The sequence below is a fragment of the Takifugu flavidus genome, chromosome 12, assembly GCF_003711565.1.
Source record: "Takifugu flavidus isolate HTHZ2018 chromosome 12, ASM371156v2, whole genome shotgun sequence".
NCBI lineage: Eukaryota > Metazoa > Chordata > Actinopteri > Tetraodontiformes > Tetraodontidae > Takifugu > Takifugu flavidus.
This window is the reverse complement of record NC_079531.1, coordinates 4,865,868-4,885,424: the sequence shown is the minus strand read 5'-3', so window position 1 is coordinate 4,885,424 and position 19,557 is coordinate 4,865,868. Positions and strand designations below refer to the sequence as shown.

The window sequence follows — 19,557 nt, the reverse complement described above, 5'->3', positions numbered from 1 at the left end:
GTAAATGCTGCTGCACATTCTTTCATCTGTCCTTTCACTCAATAATCTTCTTTCTCTGCGGCCACAAAGGCCTCATCGAGGCGCTTTCACCGCAAAAATGGGATCAGTTCTCCCCTGACGAACCTGTCGGCCGTCGCCAGCGGTTCAAAGCAATCAAAGCAAAATGTTTTGGGGAGGGAAATGTGTGAATGTCAGCCACACTCGTGTTCAGGTGTGTTCTCCAACATCCATTTTATCCCTCACGCTGGCTTCATTCATTTCCCGAAGAAAATGAATTCATCTGCTCTCACAGTCGGCGGCAGCAGCAGGATGACAGAAAATTAGGCCCTGGAATCAATTAGAGGACGAGACTGCGATGGGTCTGCGGCGGCCCCACCTGCCCGCCGTGGTCCTGCCGGCCTGATCACCGCCAGCCTTCACGCAGGCGATAAAAAACAAGTCTTCAAAGCTGAGGTGCAGTTTTGGGACGAACCCGCTGCAGAGCTCGGCAGAAATATTCATTCTTAACGTCAGTATTTTCTAACTGTGATTTTAAATGAAATACTTCCAGTTAACTGATCATTTCTTTAGAGATGAACCAATATGTGAATGTTGGCAAAATACCTTTAAACTAACACTTGTTTGGCCAATATTTGCAGTTTTATGAAGAATTTATTGTCAGAATATCAAAATGATGCTCCAAACACTGATAAATCAAATGTCTACTTGAGCTGATTTGAGTTACGATTGGATTTTTGGACGTGCTGATCCTCCGGTTCTCATAAATTATCAAAGCATACACACAATATTTTAATTAGATTTGTAAGTAAATGCTGGCAACTTGTAGTAATGTGCGTTGCGGTCCATTAACAATTTATAATGGTTTTATTTTCTTACCACTGACTGAGTCATTTCCACTGTAGTTGTTAAAAATCCAACCTTGTGAACCTCATGACTCAGCGTTTCGTCTCCTGTGTCCAAAATCGATCAGTTCAGACGGACGGTGAGTCACCGAAGCACCGCAGACACAGACGCAGCACTAAAAACCACCTGTGGCACAGCCTGGCACTCAATTGGGAAGGTTGTAGCACCTGAATTTAAATAATAAAACAAAAACCCCACACAGTCATTTCGAGCAGGTATTCTGAACTGTTGCCTGTTTTAGAAACTCTAAACCTGCAGAAACCACTGCTGAAATAAAGCAGCATGCAGGATTCAGCGACCAGTAATATTTGCAAACAGCACCACAGAGCCAGAGCTCTGATCCACTGAAGTTCTCCTCTTCTTCTACTTAATTTCACTCGTCTTTTCAACACTTGGCATTGGTTTGTGGCAGCTCACCAGTGTCTGATGAATCCTGCTGAGTCGCTGCGGTCCATAAATTCATCTCTTCCCTCTTGCAGCCTGCTCCAGATGATGCCAAAAGGTTCTGCTGGCTGCCTAAATGACAGATGATGATATCCCGCCACTGCCGCTGAAGTTCGAGCTCCACTAAACCTTCGCGCATTAAGCCAAAGATGGAGGAAGGTTGGGAGTGTTTCGTTCTGGCTCATCGCTTGTGCATCCTGGCTGCGGTCAGCCTGCCGTGAGATGGACCTCGTCGCTCGGGAATGATGGAAATGGAGCCACTCTGAAGCTCCCTCAGAAGTGTTAGAACAAGACAAACGCTGTCCTGCTGCACTGATTCCTCACAGCAGGACAAAAAAGGTTTGGATTGAATTCAGATTATCAGTGGTGCAACAACTGAGAATCATGCTGAGCAGTTTTATGTAGAAAATGAGGTTTTTAATAGTCACAATTCTTCAAGTTTTGGAGATGGTTGTAGACAGGTTTTCCTCATTTGACCATAAAACCCATTTAAATGGAAGCTGGTTTGATTTTGGAAGTTTAAATTAAATTAACGTCTCCGTTGTGATTTAAGGCGCCAATTTGGAGTTGAGCTTTTCTGTGCTTATGAAGCATGGACACATGTGGCTAAAGAGCAAAAGGCAGGTTTTAAACACACGTCTCTCCTGCACTGATTTTTTTTAAGAAAGGTGAAATATGTGCAGACTTGAAAGAAAATCCAAGCATCACAAAGTTCTCTTAAGGCGGAAGATTTATTTCAATAGCATCAAAAGCACTACAACATAGTGTGGTTACAGGATGGAACAGTCGACCCTGTGCTACACAGGAACCTTCCTTAAACCTCGACATCTTCTCCAGTTTTCACCTTAAACAGGCAGATACACGAGCATCGTGTGCGCCAGTGTCATTTTTCTCGCCATCACACGAACACGGTCCAATAAAAGAATCTGTAGATGTTTTTTTTTGTACACTTATCTTAAATGCTACCATAGATTTCAAGCATGCTGCCCTTCACACAAGACTACTGCGAAACTGGCACGAAAACCAACCACGACATCACGTCAGGAGAAAAAACAGTCGCGTCGCTGTCAGAGCCGAGTCTGAGCGCGGGACGCAGGAGACAGTCGGCGCCGACCACCTCGGTAGGACGTCACCTCGGGCGGCGGCAGCTGCAGCGTCGGAGTCAGTATTTGGTTGCGACTGGCTGTCCAAATCCACCGGAATTCGCGATTTGGGTTTCACGTCAACGCGCTCTTCCGCCCTGACCCTGCGGCCCAGGAGGACCCGTCACAGGCCCCAGTAGGGAGCCAGGCTCCTGCGGTCCCTCTCGTAAATGTCCGGTATGACCCCGTAGGGTGTCTGTACCATCTTAACTGAGTTTTTCCCGAAGAGTTTCCTCTCGTAGTCGATGAGCTGGCGCCAGAAGCCGCCGTTGGGCCTGATGACCGGGCGCCGACCTTTGACCCAGGCGTGGGCCTCGGCCAGGGACACGCGATGGTACTTCATGAGATACGCCAGACAGAGCGAAGCAGAGCGGCTCACGCCCGCCGCGCAGTGCACCAGCACGGCCCCTCGCTTGCGCCCTACGCTGTGGATCTTATCAGCCACGCTGTCGAAATAGAGGGAGATGGGCGAGTGGGGCATGTCGGCCAGCGGGACCTTGACATACTCCATGTGAGGCCAGTTGAAGTTGGGGAGCTCGATGGTGGCGTTGACCACGCAGGTGATGCCTTTGGACAACAGCAGGCTACGATTGGACGCCACATTGCCTCTGCTCAGGAAGAGGTTGGGGGTGATCTGGGCGATGCCCCCCAGCAGGCTCCCGTTCTCGTGCAGCAGCCTCGGCACGGCGGCGGGAACCACGGAGCTGCGGTGGTGGTGCGGCTGGTGGTAGAAATATCCCTGGCTGCGGGAACCCATCGAGGAATCGGATGTTTGGCAAGGAAAAACAAGAGCGGAACTGTAAATCTTCAGGCGCTCAGAGCCATGGTGGAGCGGCCACAGAGCTCCTGCAAACACAAACAGATTTGGCCAAAATCAGACATTTTTATGTTCCACTGTAGAGAAGAGGGACAAATGCCTCACAATTCTCTCTTTAATGCAGGAAGGCGGAGAGAAAATGATGCCAAAACAAAACCAGGCGGATAATAAAACGACATCTGGGGCCTTGATTCGATGAGATGCTCAGACAAACTGATCACATCCTTCAGTTTCCTTCAAAGGCCGCCGCTAATCCCCGAAGCTGCTCCTTCGCTCTCCATCTCTCCACATTCAGGTCGAACGGCCTTTATGTTGCACACCGAGATGTGCCTCCTTCTGCCATGTAAACTCAAAGCCCCTGGAGGCATTACACACACACACACACACACACACACCCCAGCTCGTGTTCACCCACCCACAGCCCTCACATACAGATTATATCGCTCGCCTCGCTCGCCATTACGGCTTTAATGTCGTTCTGGATTGCGCCAAGCAGCAGGGTGGAAGGTAATCATGTCCCACTCGCTCATGCTAAAGCGCCCATGTCCTTTTAACATTTAAAATAAATCTACATTCAGCTTTCTAAAGTCCACTGATTGGAATTTTATTCCGTTTGTGAGCTTTAATGCGAGTATGACGCGGCAGGTTTGGAGAAACAGATTGTAGGTGGCGTAATGTGACCATTCTGGCCGCGTCGCAGGTGATGGAAACAGCTTTCTGCTTTAATGCTCAAGTTATCAGCAGGCAGTTCGCAGCTCCAGGCGCTAGTGCGTGGTGGCACCGGAGGGGTGTCCTCTGCGCCGCCGGGAGGGCAGGCGGGTCGGCTGGTTTGGCAGTCAAAAACCCTGCACAGTGACCAGCATCACAATTCCTCTGCTTCCACAAAATAAAGGTTGTAACCTTTGTTTTATCGTGTAATGTTGGTAAATTCCTTCCGCTTCCTGCTCCCATTGATCCCACCTTTGAATCTCCGAAGACTGCTTCCGACAAAGGTCGGCAGGTTCGGTCCTGGGTGCCAATCATCGTGCATTCCTCCGCTCTGGTTGGAATTGGAGATGGGAGAGCAGGAAGGCATAGTGGAAAATGACTCATCAAACCTCATTGGGAGCTTGGAGACTGATCAGAGGTGCAGTGAACCCCATCTCTCGCTCTGGGCTGCACACTCTATCCATGCAAATACTATCACTGATAATCACTTCATTATTTCCACACACACTGGGCTGATCTATGCCACATCCAGTTTGTAGGAGGCATCATCTTGCTGGGAGTGAGCGATGCATTATTGTTGAGCGGATTTCACCGGGGGAGTAAAGGAAGAATCTGTTTGTAGCGTTATCCTCTGTTTATGTTAACGGGGAAAGAAGATTAGAACAAAGCAGCGCACGCTGCGTTTGATTTCAATGTCACATTGAAGAGTTTTGCTGTGATGCTTTTTTATTCTGCCCTCAACAGATGCCTGAATCACTGGAGAGAGCGTTGGGCACTGCGGCGAGTCCACGGTGGCTGGAATGTCTTGCAAAAACTGAAAAGGACAGTTTCAGCAGAAGCAACAATACTTAAAAGTGTCCTCTCTTATCTTATAGAGGTACGGGGCCTTAATGTCTATGTGCAGGTCTGTGAGAAACATTGAGAGACTTTAAACAAACAAATGAAAGTGGAACATGAGTTCTTGCTATGCAAGGGCAGGGGTGGAGGATCAGAAAGAGGAGAGATGCTAAAGTCTTTAAAGATGCTCCCCTGATCAGGTCACCTCCACTGGCTGCTGCTGGTGCCCAAAACCTGCTTTGTTCAACATGCAATTATGGATTCCATGCATGTGAAAACCAGCAAAAAGTGTTCTAATAAAGCACTAGAACAAGAGCAGCTGGCATCATGTCAGTCGCCAACCCACTGCAAAGCCACAATTTTCCCATATGAGGCAATTATTATTAATGTGGTGAAGCATCGTAAATGCAGCGTGGATGCTGGCCAAAGATTCTCATATGGAAACCTGGAAATAAATAGATGTTTGTCAAGGGAAAGGGGAAACGGAGAAGCAGCATATTCTCTGAAAATGATGCGAACACAATGGCTTAATGAGGAGCCTCTCATGATTAAAACATGAGAGGCTCATGAACATGCCGTGCAAAAATATATTACATTTCTGAGTCTAGCTGATATAAAACGACCTGAAAGGCCTGGACATGCACGGTGCAAATGTATTTGGACAAAGAAAATAAACCCCCTGCTGAATATTGCTTTGAGATGACCTAAAATAGATCACAATGTTAATTCCAGAACATATCGCGAAGCTCTAATACCATATCTACCATCTGCTGTTGGTAGAAACTGTTGCGCCGCCAAAATACAGATCGCATTAGCAACGATATAAAGAGCAGAGCCAGAGATGACGATGATTGTGATGAAGTAACACAGCTCTGGCTTTACTGAGATCCACTGTATCCACATGGTTATTTATACCACAGGGAGAGCAGGAGCGAGGCTGCAGAGTGGAGGAGGTGGAATTATGCAGAAGCTGCCACCACATAAAAATCTGCCATAATGCCGCGGAGAGCCGGGATACTGCAGCCTCTTGTCAATCAAATTGAATCCAAGGGCTAAAAATATAGTCAGCGCGGAGGGTCGGCGGAGCGCCGCTCACCGTTGCTGTACAGGGAATCGTTCTTCTTTTATTTATCTTCTCACAGGCTCCCCCACCTGTTAATCATTCACAGCGGGCTTATCAACAGGTGGCCTCATCTCGCCAAATCTCCTCACACGGGGCTCTGTTACGCCCTCCGCTGGGCCATCGCTCAGGGGTCCGGTTCCACTTCTGTTAATGCAAATTGGAAACGTGACCCACCTGCGGGAACGGCAGAGCGACAGAACAGCAGCCGGAGTGTCATGACACTTGACAGTGAAACCTTGGCGACAACTGAGCCGGGATTTCAGATTCCTGAGTGACGCTGCAGAAAGACGGGAAGGAGACCGGATCGCTGACCCACAGGCAATGGATTTGTTCAGTCTGAATGGCCTCCACATGAGACTCTGCTCCTTTCATTCCAGATGTTAATCAGGGGAAAATGAGACAGAGGAGATGAGGACAGTGATTTCGCCTTGTTAGAGTCACCAAAACATAGCAGAAACCGCCTCAAATATCAGCCACACGGGAGGAATTCCACTCCAGCAGCTGGGCAGAAACCGCATCACATGGACACATGCGAAACGGCCCGGAGGCTCTGAGACAAGCTAATCTGTCTTGTAGTGATAGATGGCGGGTGTGGATACGGCGTGTCCCTGACAGCTTTACAGACGGATTAAAAAAAAACAGCCAGTTTAGTGCAGAGGATTCCATTACTGGGACCAAAATGACCTTTAAATGGAACAAAAAATACAAGGTGCCAGAAAATCTGACCGGTCACGCTTATTACTCTTAAATGCTCCTACTAACAAGTGGATGCGTCTGAACATTAATCTACAAAACAGTAGGTTTAGTCTGTGTCACAATGATCATCACCATCTTTGCTGCTATTATTCACAATCACACCAAGTTGTCATAAAAGGAACAAGCCCTTTCCACCCGCCAACCAATTGAACGTCACTAAATACATGCAACTGCTTTAAATGCACATCTTGAGTCTCCATATAAATACCTGATATGTTCCTGCTTGTAAACCCTTTATATGATGCTTTAATTAGTGTGCAGTCAGTGCTTCAGCTTTGATCGTCTGTTTTAATCCATTTTACCACTAGGTGGCGCTGTTTAGCGCGAGGACCTTAATTTACCTATGTTAGCATTTCAGAAAGCATTTTTTTAAATAATTATCATCATAATTTCCAAAGCTTTTTCGACGTAGTCCTTGAGCCAAAGTACGTACTAAATCTCACATTCAAACAGATGGACCGGTTGGTTCACCCACAATGGCGCCTCGCTCACACCCAATCCATGTTGCATCCCCGTTCTGCGTTACCTTTCTGTGCGTAAGGGGGTCCAAAATGTTTGGCCCGTGAGAACAAAGTGAACCCTGACATTGTGGCAGGATGTGGCAGATCTGTCGTGAGCAGCATTTAGCAGCCAGCTAATTGAAGATCAACAGCAACGTTCAACAAGTTTCACTGTAAAAATGAAGGGAGTAAGAAGCATAAGCCAGCGACTAGAAAGAGTAAATGGCTCTTATTTAGATGTTGTGTGTGAATACTTCTTTTACTATTTTATCCATAAAATATTTAATTCAATTTGGAGGAATTGATGCCTGTAAAATCAACATATTTTTTATTGTTAGCCATATCGGTGGAATTGTGAATATTATCCACAGTCTTTAATTCTATAATATAGACTATAGGATAGTGCATGTAGTGTTTTATTTCAAAATCTTAGCCTCTTCAAATATAATTATATCTCCTCTGTTTTTCACGGTGAAAGTATGTGAAAATCCTTTAATCTGAACCACATCCATGCGCCATCCCTCATGCGCGTCCGCGCACCGACGCGTTCAGGAGATAAAGTGTAAAATCTAAGGATTACAATCATGAAATGTCTTATTGGCACTGCCATCAGATACTTTGATACGTGCATCATCACTTAATTGTTCATTACAAAAATCTTTCTGATCGATCTCCTATCGCGCCACATATCGATGCGCGTCAAGTTAAAATCAGACAGGTAAACCCGACGGATGGAAACCAACTTACCAGTCAAGTGTGAGTCTGGAGGAGCTGAAAGAGCGGTGGTTTTCAGAGCGCTAAAGTCGCCTGCAGCAATTTGTCGTTGTTTCTTTCCGGACACCAACCTTCAGACGGCCGGAGGGACGCCGAGAGGCCCGCTGGTGGGAGACAAACCGCGGCGCACAAACACAGCGCGACAAGCACCAGAAACACGAGCCATCGGTGCGTCTCTGCCTCGGCTGTGTCGGGGAGATGCGCGCAGTCGGTGCTGCTCGGTTTTAATACTATGAGGCGCGATTGGTGGCGCACAGAAGAGGAGGAGGGCCCGGAGGAGGAGCGGCTCACTTACGCAGGACGGTGTGGACTTCTCTATTGGATGAGGCAAAGCAAAGGTTAGAATAATCTGAAGCAATGTCCATTTAAAGTCATCACAAGTAAAGCCTGTGCACTCTAACGTGTCTGAGCAATAACTAAGACCCTTTTCACCTGGGCAAGCTTTCACAGACAAATACTGAATCAGCATAATGAAAGAGTCCTAATCCAGAAGCAAAGGGGGAGTCAAACACCTCCCCAAACCCCAGCGATGGAAAAAATTCAGCTCTAGACAAACAGACTTTTGGTCTTGTTTAGCAGAAAATAAACTAGATTATATTTTAGAAGAGGTCAGGAGGTCAGGAGTGTTTGTCCCAGGTTGAAGGTTTGACTAAAAAACCTGCCACGAAATGCGAGACTCAAAGAAGTATGAAAATGATGCTGCCATGAATGTCGTCATGTCAGCGGATCCCTGATATCATCATCCTCGGTGTTCCAAAACACCCATCCTTTCATTCATAAACCGGCTGTTAGTGAGCGTGGTACTGGCAGAATTGTGCTGAGAAGGAAGTCTAAGGTGTGTGGAAACTTGGGATCATCCCGGCTTACCGCCTAGCTTCAGGCCACAAATCGCAATTGACACTAATGTTTTGTTTTCGCCAACAGAGGCTACGACACACCCGATATGGCAGCTCCAGCGTTAGCGACTAAGTGTGTGTTTGAATGCCTGCGGAGACGGCGGTTGTGTTTCAGGTCCTGAACTTCTAAACCCGTAAACTCGCCTGCACGGGCAGTAAACAATGTGCGAGTGCTCTCCGCAGAGGCGCGCTCCAGCCATGAAATCTAATTTTAACATCGTGTGTTTGGCAAACGCACTAATGCATTTAAACAGTGCCCTTGGTCTGCCACAGGCAGCAACTGAACACACTGTCTGTTCTACAGGTCTCTTTTTTCAAATGTTATTAGGCCCAGCCTGTCCTGAGGAGACAGATGGATGACCCCTGAGAGCTGCAGACATCTCCCAACTTTCAGCTTTTTAAGAACTCCGCCGTTATTCCACATACCTGCATGCAAAATCTCAATTAGCCATGCCTTCCGAAGTCAGTCCTCCATCGGAAGGCTCCTGAGGGAGTTATCATGCCATTCAAGGTCACCCCTAATTATGTTCCAAATGTAATCAAGTGGAAACAAACAGCAGTAGGACCAGACTTTCACAGCCAGAGACACACTGTGACAGTCACACTGGTGACCGCTCCTGCAGGACCTGCACATCCACGGTGTTTTTGTCCACTCCGTGCACTCATGCACAGGTTGACTGTGGATCAGAGCTCATATTGATTGAAGCTCGCCAGATGAATGTTTAAAGAGAGGCACCGATGGCACAAAATGTCCGTGAATGCCAGGAGCGGGAGGGAATATGGGATAATAGATGTTTGAAAAGTGGGGGCCGCCTTGAATTAAACACCAAAAAGCCAGAGAGAGGGATGGATAGAGAGGCGCTGAGCGGGAGAAAGACAGAGCCGCGGGCTGGAGAGCCAATGAGTTGGGGTTCAGGCAGAAATGTCAGATGAGTCAGAGGCATTCTGGGTAGACGCTCCTGTTTAATATGGCTCCACCGTCTGCCACGGAGCCTGCAAATCTACAGTGACGCGGCCGCCGTAATAACAAGCACCTGCAGCAACCTTCTGAAGGATCTGTCCGCTCGAAAGAGGCTGCGAGGAACACTGATTAAAGCCGACTGCCTGCGACGCGCAGGCCTGGACCGACACCGGGGCACCGTAGCCAGTAGCACCAGAGACGTTTATTTACGTCTCCGCTGAGGCGTGAGAACGGCGCGTCGGTAAGATGAGAATGGAGAAGCGGTTTGTGGTCAGCGGTGGCGAGGATGCTGCTGTGCGGGGGTGCGGGGGGGCGGGGGCGGGGGCGTCTAAATAAAGTTGCCGCTGATCCCAAAGGTGCCCCCGTCGCGCCAGCTGTGACGGTGGTAAATGGACCTGGGATCTAACTGGGTGCTGCAGTGACATGTGAGAGCGGCGTGCGCGCGCGCGTGCGTGCGTGCGTGGCGCTGCGGCCAGGAGCCCGCTCCTCGCCCTGATCGCTGCTGCTCCGACGTCAAACACCCCTGCAGCTGTGCAGCAGCAACACGGCGCCTCAGACGCACATCCGTGACTGCGCCCCCCCCCCCCCCCCCCCCGAGTGTTGCTGATTGGATCGCCTTTTCAGGATTGGTGGGTAGGGGCTCTGGTTAGTCACGACTTGTGTGTCCTCCGTGCGTGCGTGCGTGCGTCTCCTGTCTCTTTCTCTCTGTTGCCACTCCTGGTTTCCACGGTAACCTTTTGTGTTGTTAGGTTCACCTCCATGTTAATCACTACCCAGCAATAATGGCCAAAGCTCTGTGTGTGTGTGTGTGTGTGTGTGTGTGTGTTAAACACATCTCTTCCCTTTTCCCTTAATAACTGCAAAGTTAAAAATCAATCACCAGCAAAGAACTAAAACCGACATATAGATTTTTTTACACACTGGAAAAGGTGTGTTTGTGTTATTTCTCATATCAGCTCAGAGGTAACAAGAAAGTCTTTTCTTAATCAGACAAATGATCCAAACAGATATAAATGAGGGCAAACGATCACATTCTGCAGTGGTTGATCTCAGGTATCTGAGCTCGATAACACAAGTTCCACTGCACAGGATTATGGGTAAGAACTCTTGACGCGCTGCTTGGAAACAAATGATTCTGATTAACATCACCACTCTGTCACCTTGTTGCCATCAACCTCGAGGAAGGCACCGATCTTCCTGAACTCACCTTCTCCTCCCACGGAGAGCTTTGGACTGACAGGGAGCAGCACGTGGGCGAGCTGAGACATTCCTCGCCACCGTGCATCTGCTCCATCTGCTGCCCGCGCCGCCATGCCAGCTCTGAGTGGACTCCATGGCGACGGAGAGACATCAGTTAACGGGCCTCAGATTTACAGCAAACTGTGACGTGGCGGCCGGCCGAGGCTAAAGCTCAGCTCCACTCCAACCTGGCCTGGAGCAGAACTAGATAAATCACCTTTGAGCTGGTGGGAAACCTAAAAACAGAAATCTCATGTTACTCATCAGGGTTAAATGATGATTAAGGAGACGGGACGGGGGGGCTTTATGTGCTCCAGCGACTGCAAAATGGGTCGTATCTGACCTCAAAAGTGGTACCTTTGAATGGTACAAAAAAAACAGACCTGAAACCACTTTGACATCAACAAATAATAAAAATAACAACAGAAATCATCTTCTGGAAACGTCAGATTGAGCAGTCTGGTCTCCTTGAAGCACATTAATTATGGTAAACATGGAAATACAGAGAAAACAACCCACATTGCCTTATTCTGTAGCTGCTGTAGCCTCCAGACTGGAGGTAATCTGTTGGTGATCTCCCCTGTTTATATCAGGACACGAAGACAATCGGAGCAGTCGTGTAATTGTGTCATTCATCATCGGCCAACGTGGAGTTCCTGATTCCATTACCTCACCAGGATATTTCAGCTCAGATTTGCTCATCTGCCTGTAAATCAGCTGGCGCCTCCAGCAGCCAGGCTGGAAATAGAAAAAAAGGAGGTAGAGATGGACGGAGAGCCCAGTTTGTGGAGGGTGACTGGAATCAACAATCTCAAGTGTGACTGGAGGAAAAGTGCCTCCAGTGAAGTGAGCAGAAGTGAAAGGAGCAATTTACTCTGCTGCTCCTGCTTCTCTGCGGAGCTTTGATTAGATCAGACACGTGAAGGTGTTAGAAAAGGGGGGAAAAGCTTATCTGAACATCTTCCCCTTCACATCCTGTTAAATCCTTTCAGTGGGTTGGTGTGTGGGGGGGATCTGCCCTCGATTCCGGACGGCTGCTCTGATCAGAGGAGCCCATCAGAGGTCAGAGGTCAAACGCCCTGGTTGTACAGACACCCCCCCCAAGCTTGTTTCTTCTGTTTTATTGATCAGACAACAGGTTTATTATCATTAAGGTCACGGATGTCAGGTCAGTCACGTGTGACGGCAACGATTGAAGGAGCCTAAATAACCTTAAAAAAATGAGCAGGCTGAGGAATAACACTCCAAGACCTTTACAATACTGAATAAAAACTGCTGGTAATATGCAGGTTTATTTAAACATCCTGTATTTATGACAGAAATGCACAATGATTTAACAAATGCATGTATGGTCAAAATAATAACAGTAAACAATGTGACAAGGACAAAAAGAGACACTAAACACATCAGTAATCCACTGTTAAACGAGATGCTCCTAAGCCTTAGTGATGTGGCCCTCTTTGATGAGGAAGTCGTAGATTTTCCGGGTCTTGTTGACGTCGATCTTGATGAGCGCCCTGGCCTGGGCCAGCCGCAGCCCGCCCTGCCGCCTGCACTCGTTCAGTAAGGCCTGTTTGTACTCCAGGTAGGCCCCTGGAACCAGCCGCACCACCTGGCAGAGCTGCGACGAAACCAACAGGGCTTGGTCAGAAACCCTTAGCGTTAGCAGCTAGCACTGTGCACACTGACGTTCCACTATGAAACCGTCCACGTGCCGAACTCAGTAACAGTGGCCCTGATGGATCCATAAAGGGAATATTGGTTCTGCCTCGCTGGTGTCATTCAGCCCTCCTACTGGGGACCTGAAAACATGACTTAAAAAGACAAAAACACCACACCTCTTTCTCTCGCTCGTTGAGTTTCTCCGTCCCCGGCAGACCGGTCAGGTTCAGAGGGGGGGCGCTGCGCCTTCCTGTTGCTGCCGAGGAGAAATTTAAACAACAGTCAAGGTGGTGTAAGCGCTGTGTAAATACAGCCATGTGGGAGTGTGCGCCCATGTGTTTGCTATAGAGGCTGAGAAAAGCCAGCTATTTTTTAAACGGCTTAATAAAGGAGGGGGGGGATTTTTGAGTGTAATTACGTAAAAGTATGTGCATTTGTGCAGCAGCGGGTGGCGAAGGGGCATTCGTACCTGATGGCGTGATTGTTGTGACAGCTGGAGTGATGCCTGCATCTCTGTAAACACAAAATAAGATGAGCACGGCTGCGCTCTCAGTTACAAACGTGCACGTCTGAGCCCCGGTCACCCGCAGGTCACCATCAGTACTGCAACGAGACAAACTTGGATTCCGCCCAAATAATAACCCTCCGCTGGAAAAATACCATTTAAAATGACTGAAATTTTCCAATTAAGGCCAAAGTGAGATGAAGCCTCTTCTTGCGTCCCGGCCTGCCTGTGATGATGCAGGTCAGCGGGGAGCGGCACTTCGACAGCGGCGCCGTGACACACTCACATCGCAGCCTGCTTGCTGAGCCACTGCTGGCACGCTCGGCCGTCGTTGATGTAATGCAGCACGTCGCACAGCATGGTTCGTTTCCTCCGCTCGTCCTCCCGCATTCGCTTGACGCGCTCGTACACTCTGGCACCTGAGAGCGGAGGCAAAGCGGGACGTGATGGGCGAGGCTGAAATGCAACCCCAGGCACTGAACGTGATGATGGACAGCTTGTTAATGGAGGCCCGTGGCGTCTTAATGTAAAGTTAAATGTCTTTTGTGAGCCATGCGTCAAGCTTGCCGAACACTGTGGACAGCAGACATTTGGCTGCTGAATATAATTTAAACAACTTGAAGTCAAACGATTGCAGCTAAGCTAGGAAGAGAGGCGTAATTTCCATGCTAATGCATAATAATAATAATGTGTATAAAAAGGTCAGAGTGGACTCACTGCAGAAGGACTTGATGCCTGCTTTTCTGTACTCCTGCAGCCTGCGGATCTCTCTCCTCAGCTCAAACTCCACTGCAGGGCAGAGACAAAGCCAGGACTACAACACAGACTCATATGTACAGATGTTTTATGTACTGATGTAGGAGGTAATGCGGTTATGCACCTTAAAAAGGAAAGCTTGGCTAACATTTATAGACTACTAGCATTAGCTAAATAAAAATAAGCAGCTACAGCAGCAAAGGAGCAATTTTCAGATGTCTCCAGCGGACCCAGCAGGGTGCCAGTAAATTCTGGTCACGCTGACCATACACTAACACGCGTGACTCTCGATGAATTTGTCGTGTTCCATCGGTCCGGCCACTCTGGCGAAGCGCCTCATGGCCTCGTAAAGCTCCTGCACTTCCTTCGGGTAGCATCGCTCCAGCACTGGAAGCAGAAAACGGGACAAACAAAAACAATCATAACAGGAGAAAATGTGAAATAGAAATCCACCAGACTGTCACCTTGAGGACATTTGATGAGGCTTCTTTCGATTGTCTCTGGGCTGCAGCGTCTAAATTGCCACCGTAGAGCTGCCATTAGCAAGTAGCCTTAAATCAACAGCTTATGTGCATGTAAATAACCACAACTAATGCTTCCAATTACCACAAGCGTATCATCATTGGGATATTATGCAGCTGCGGTTTTATGGCATTTGAGGTTGCTGTGTTGGGACTTTGGAACCTGTCTTTTTTTCCCCAAAAGCGCAGACCTGATTACCTCACGCGCCACATGTTTTGCTATGAATTACTTTGTTTTGCAATTTTTAAGTTCATATAAAACACATTTGGCTGCATGAAAGCACAAAGCCTCCTGAAATGACCCTGTCAGGAACCAAAACTTCTGCAGAGAACAGCAGAAGTATCCAACCTTTTCTAAAGGAGCAGCGGAATGTCTGATGTTTTTCCTGCAGTGTATTGGTAAACAGATGTGTTTTCGCTACCACTTAACTCACTCGACAAGCATCTGCACCCTGAGAAGGTTGTTATGTTTGTCTCATTCGTGCTCCTGCATATCAGACAAGTGTCAAAGCCGAGGAGGAAGCTGTTGTGAGGCTGTGAAAGGAGTGGTGTGTGTGTGTGTGTGTGTTGAGCCACTTTCTTTGTTAGCTTCCCTAATTAGCCGCTGCCAACGCAGGCTAAACAGAATAATATAGAACTACAAAAGGGTGCTGTCGGTGTCTCCTAGAAAAAATGCCAACACTCGAGTCGTCTCTGGTTGTGCAGTAAAGAAAAAAAGGAATCGTTTATTAGAACCGGCCTCACAGAAATGGCAGAATGCTTCAAAACGCCAGAAACGTCGGTCAATCTGCCTCGAGCAGCTTCAACGTGATACCCAGAGCCTCAGAGGCTTCCATTATGTGCCACACACACGCAGTAGAGTCACACAATCTTTGACAGTCTCCATGACAACCAGTCTGCAGCTCTACAGCTACTCTGAGTTCCCTTTTGTCTTGAGAGACCAGAGAGATAAGGGAGAGGAGGGAGGAAAGAGCGCAAGGCTAAATGGAGGCTGAAGCATACGTAAATAAGGACGGCAGAACGCCGACAGTCTGCGCCAGGCAACAAGTGGAAATGTTACAAGCAGGCGGTGGCACAGAATTTAATCTGCCGCTCGCCGTCTGTGTGACCTCTAATTTGAAGGCCCCAGAGATGAAAAGAATTACATTATTGAGCTGGCAGAAACACAATCTGTGACAGGTGGATCGATAAATGAAGTCTGCTTTTCCGTCATCATGGGGGCAGAACCCGTCACACAGATCTATTCACAGTAAAGCAATTAAGCGGCGGCACGCAGCTTCTGGAGAGTAGCCTTGATGACGAATGCAGGTCATTTAGCCACGTAGCAGCCTCCTGAGGGGCTAACGGTGGTTATTAGCAGGGCTGAATTCACACGGCCATAGAAGCCCTGAACAGGAATCTGGGCTGTGGGTATCAGATGCCTCCTACACTTGATATGAATGCATTTGAACCCGTGTGAGTTTCTTATGAAGACTTACTCTGGAATTTGCGTAGGTTGATCAGCCCGTGGTCTCGAATAACCCTGGAGAAAATTGAGATTTATTAAGATATTACAGATCGCAGAGTTTGCAATCAAGTCGGAGAGGATTTCCTAATGGGAGAGGTGTCTCAGTGAGAGATAATATTCCAGTAAAAATATGCCATATACGTTTTTATAGTGCAAAACATGCATATAGATTTTATTTAACTTGATTAAAATGACAGATGTCAAGATGTAGCTGTATTAATAGTTATGCCAGATAGCAGCATGAAAGACTAACAGCATACATGAGAGGAAGCCTTAGTTTTATTCCTATTTTGATATAAAAACCAGCAGGTGGGCAGTCCTAATATCTGAAATGAAGCCTAACGGCTCCGTAGCCACTAGTGTGGTTTAAATTTATGATATGCCTGATTCTTATAGTTTCTACAATGATAATCCATTTCCCTGATGACAGTTTTATGGAGTGTTCTTGTAAGATATGTGAACAATGTTGCTACTATGTGAAACATTATAGTGGATTATAGCACCATCTAGTGAGAATAGGGTGACATTACACAATGCTGAAATTTTAAAAAAAAAAAAAAAAATAAATTACATAAAAAATGAATATAAAAAGAATTTCTTCTTTAGTAAATTATGTAATGACCTACCTTTTCCTCCGTTGTCTTTCCTTTAACCTTGAGTGATATATATCCACGACCGAAAGCTTGAGTGCTGAGAAAACGACATCAAAATATTGGCATGATTTAAATTAGGGATTCGTTTTACAACGAGGCATATTAAAAAAGTCTCACCGCGAAGGATATCCGAGTCATCGTCCACAAAGTCGATGTCTTTCAAATCCCATTCTGCATAGTTGTCAAACTCCTAATGAGACAATAAAAGAACGTTCAGCGATGTTATCAGCGGGGCGCTCTCGCTCAGGATTAGTCACTTTGTAATTTCACAATACGGAAATGAGTCAGTGAGCCATTAAACAGGCTGTCAGACTGTGTTTGCACAAAGAGAATAAAGTCAAGGACGGACACATCTCCTGACCTCCATGAAGTCCGCTCTGGCGGGCATGTATCCGGCCATGTCTCGAGACATCACGGAGTCGAACGTGGGGCGAGGGGGGTCGTCACAGGCTGGAGTGGCGACATATTGAATATTACATAATATGGAGTTTGTTGAGCAGTTATTTGTGGCACTTTGCTAGTTGCTGTTTATAAATGTTATTTGCGATTATAGGAAATATCAGAAATTTGCCAAAACATTACTAAATCACATGGCAACCTGAGGCCAGTTGGGAGTTCAGACATTTTCTTCACTGTTAAACTGCTTCATTCTCCTGTTTTTTGCAGAACTTCTGCAGATTTTTAATAAAAAGTGCGATACCTGACTTCAATACTGATGAATAGGAGTGGAAAACAAACAAACAAATATAAATTTTGCTCCTCACCTATAGGAGCGGGATAAATGTAAAGGGTTTTTCATGTCAACAAAGAAACAACAATAAAGAATGCAGATGGAGCGGACACTGACGTCTGAAAGGGACCGCTCCTTCGGCAAAGTGAGAGTCTTTTGTTTTCCGCAGGCTGAGCAGAGTTGAGGAGAAAAGTGGATTATTGATAAAGTTCTTCATATAGTGACTCTCGCATTCTTCTTTGGTTTTAGTGCGCATCTGATATGCAACATCCTGCCTGCAGTGGAGGAAAACACATCAAATTAACCAGCTTAATAAGATAAAATTAGACTTTTTTCACCAGCATATCACAAATTTGCAAAAAAGATCAAAATCCGCAGTCATAACGATTTCCTCAGCAGGGAGAAGAGACTGAGAAATCCATATTTGAGGTCACTCACCAGTTTCCAAAGCCGCAGTCCATGACGGCCTCCAATATAGCCATTTCCTCCTGTGCCGTCCATCCAGGCTCCAGTACGGGGAAGTCAGAGGTCTGATTTCATGCAAAAATCAAGGTATAACTTTGTACACAATTAGATAAAACAGCACACTTGAATCACTTACCATTATTTCATATCTGTGATCACTTTTATGCTTCTTGTATTCAAATCCCCTGGTGAAACACTGGAAGCAAACATTTCCATCAGTAAGATTGTGAGGTTTAGAAACAAACAGTGACTTTGAGAACACTTGTGCATGTGTGTGACAGGTGTGTGACATGTGTGTGACATGTTAACCTGGAGACACAGTAGAAAATGCGAGGGTCCACAATCAGCACACTTGATGTAGGGCTCGGTTAAATAGGATGAACAACCTCTGCATGGTGGTTTATCAAACGGATCATCTGAAATTTTGAAAGATTTGCAATATTTACTCATGAACACCCGACAATACAATATCACATGGGAATATTTTAAAGGTCCTGGTACATCACCATGTCTTCTCAAAATTAGTCAATAATCGAGCCGGTATATGGTAAACAAACCACTACAGGTGATGAGCTCACGGTTAGCTATGCTCAGACATGAGTAAATGTGGATGCTACAGCAGGAATATATGAAAACCCCACAGAACATAATAACGCCGCCATGAAAACACAAATATAACAGCTGACGGCAGCAATAAATGTAACTTAAATCCATCAAACTGTAGTTAGTGTGCATGCTAACGTTAGCAAAACAATGCTAGCAAGAGCAGTGCTAAAGCGGCTAAACTGCGATAGTTCAAGTAGATATCAAGAGGTTTTAGTATACATAAGAGCGTTTATATATCCGATATGTTAAATACTAACTTACTTCCAAAAGATGCCAATCGCTCCATGCGCAATGTTGAATCAAAGCTAACGCCAGCGCGGATTTACTTCTTCGTTTTTACCTAAAAAGACAGCAAGTGCATTAGTGTGACATTACCGCCACCTTCTGGCCATCCTTCCGAAACGGCACCTGAGATCAGAGGCTTTTCTAATCCAGATTACATTTAAAAAAAATCTCTTCAGATAACTGGACTGATGGTTTCAAGATATATTTTTTTCAAGAAACATATTTTCACTAAAGCTTTTTTGTTTCATTTGTTACTCTTGAAAATATTAAAAACGACAGAAACGTCGTTTCCAACCTGTAACCTGTTTCCAGTAGCGGCTGCTGTATGATTGATTGAGTGAGTGAGTGAGTCTTTCCTGAAAGGGATGAAAGGAGAGAATCAAACCAAACTGGATATAGTAAACTCAAATCATTCTGTCTTTAGAGGATATTTAACCTTAACGGTGATTCGCAACATTGTCATGTAATTTAGCTCACGACTTCACCAGTCACGCATTCCAGCACTCCACATTCGGCTGAAGTGGGGAAATCACATTTCTGTAAAAAATGCACTTCTCTGGATGTCGTCATCTCTAGAAAATCAGATACTTCGGGTAATTCTCAATTTGACCACACGGTGGAAACCGAACACTACTTCTGTCATTAAAAACGCCGCGCCGGACTTTTCTTTGTCTTTGTGTGTTTACACGTGCACGCACGAAAACAATATTTGGTCACCCCAATGATGTACTGGATGGATGGAGGTCTGCAAAACTGCTTTAAATCGC

The 19,557-nt window shown here is 46.5% G+C and overlaps 2 protein-coding genes across 4 annotated transcripts; both read right to left on the bottom strand.

Annotated features, from left to right (window-relative positions):
* Positions 1 to 2,059: 2,059 nt before the first annotated feature.
* On the bottom strand, positions 2,060 to 8,242 carry dusp14 (dual specificity phosphatase 14). 3 transcript variants are annotated; one of them, XM_057049071.1, is made up of 3 exons: positions 7,978 to 8,242; positions 5,948 to 6,118; positions 2,060 to 3,335 (listed from the first exon to the last, which is right to left on the bottom strand). In XM_057049071.1, the coding sequence occupies exon 3, from the start codon at positions 3,244 to 3,246 to the stop codon at positions 2,614 to 2,616; it is 633 nt and encodes a 210-aa protein (XP_056905051.1). In that variant the 5' UTR covers positions 3,247 to 3,335; positions 5,948 to 6,118; positions 7,978 to 8,242; the 3' UTR covers positions 2,060 to 2,613. The 3 variants fall into 3 exon arrangements, with proteins under 3 accessions (XP_056905051.1, XP_056905050.1, XP_056905052.1); XM_057049070.1 differs by lacking the exon at positions 5,948 to 6,118; XM_057049072.1 differs by lacking the exons at positions 5,948 to 6,118; positions 7,978 to 8,242 and adding an exon at positions 3,412 to 5,900.
* Positions 8,243 to 12,376: 4,134 nt separating this feature from the next.
* On the bottom strand, positions 12,377 to 18,851 carry tada2a (transcriptional adaptor 2A). The gene is made up of 15 exons (XM_057050009.1): positions 18,767 to 18,851; positions 18,209 to 18,315; positions 18,036 to 18,095; positions 17,873 to 17,964; positions 17,552 to 17,709; positions 17,066 to 17,154; positions 16,822 to 16,894; positions 16,678 to 16,741; positions 16,023 to 16,066; positions 14,300 to 14,410; positions 13,985 to 14,056; positions 13,554 to 13,686; positions 13,232 to 13,275; positions 12,939 to 13,018; positions 12,377 to 12,721 (listed from the first exon to the last, which is right to left on the bottom strand). Exons 1-15 carry the CDS (start codon positions 18,789 to 18,791, stop codon positions 12,536 to 12,538), a joined length of 1,338 nt encoding a protein of 445 aa, XP_056905989.1. The 5' UTR covers positions 18,792 to 18,851; the 3' UTR covers positions 12,377 to 12,535.
* Between the last annotated feature and the right edge of the window lie 706 nt (positions 18,852 to 19,557).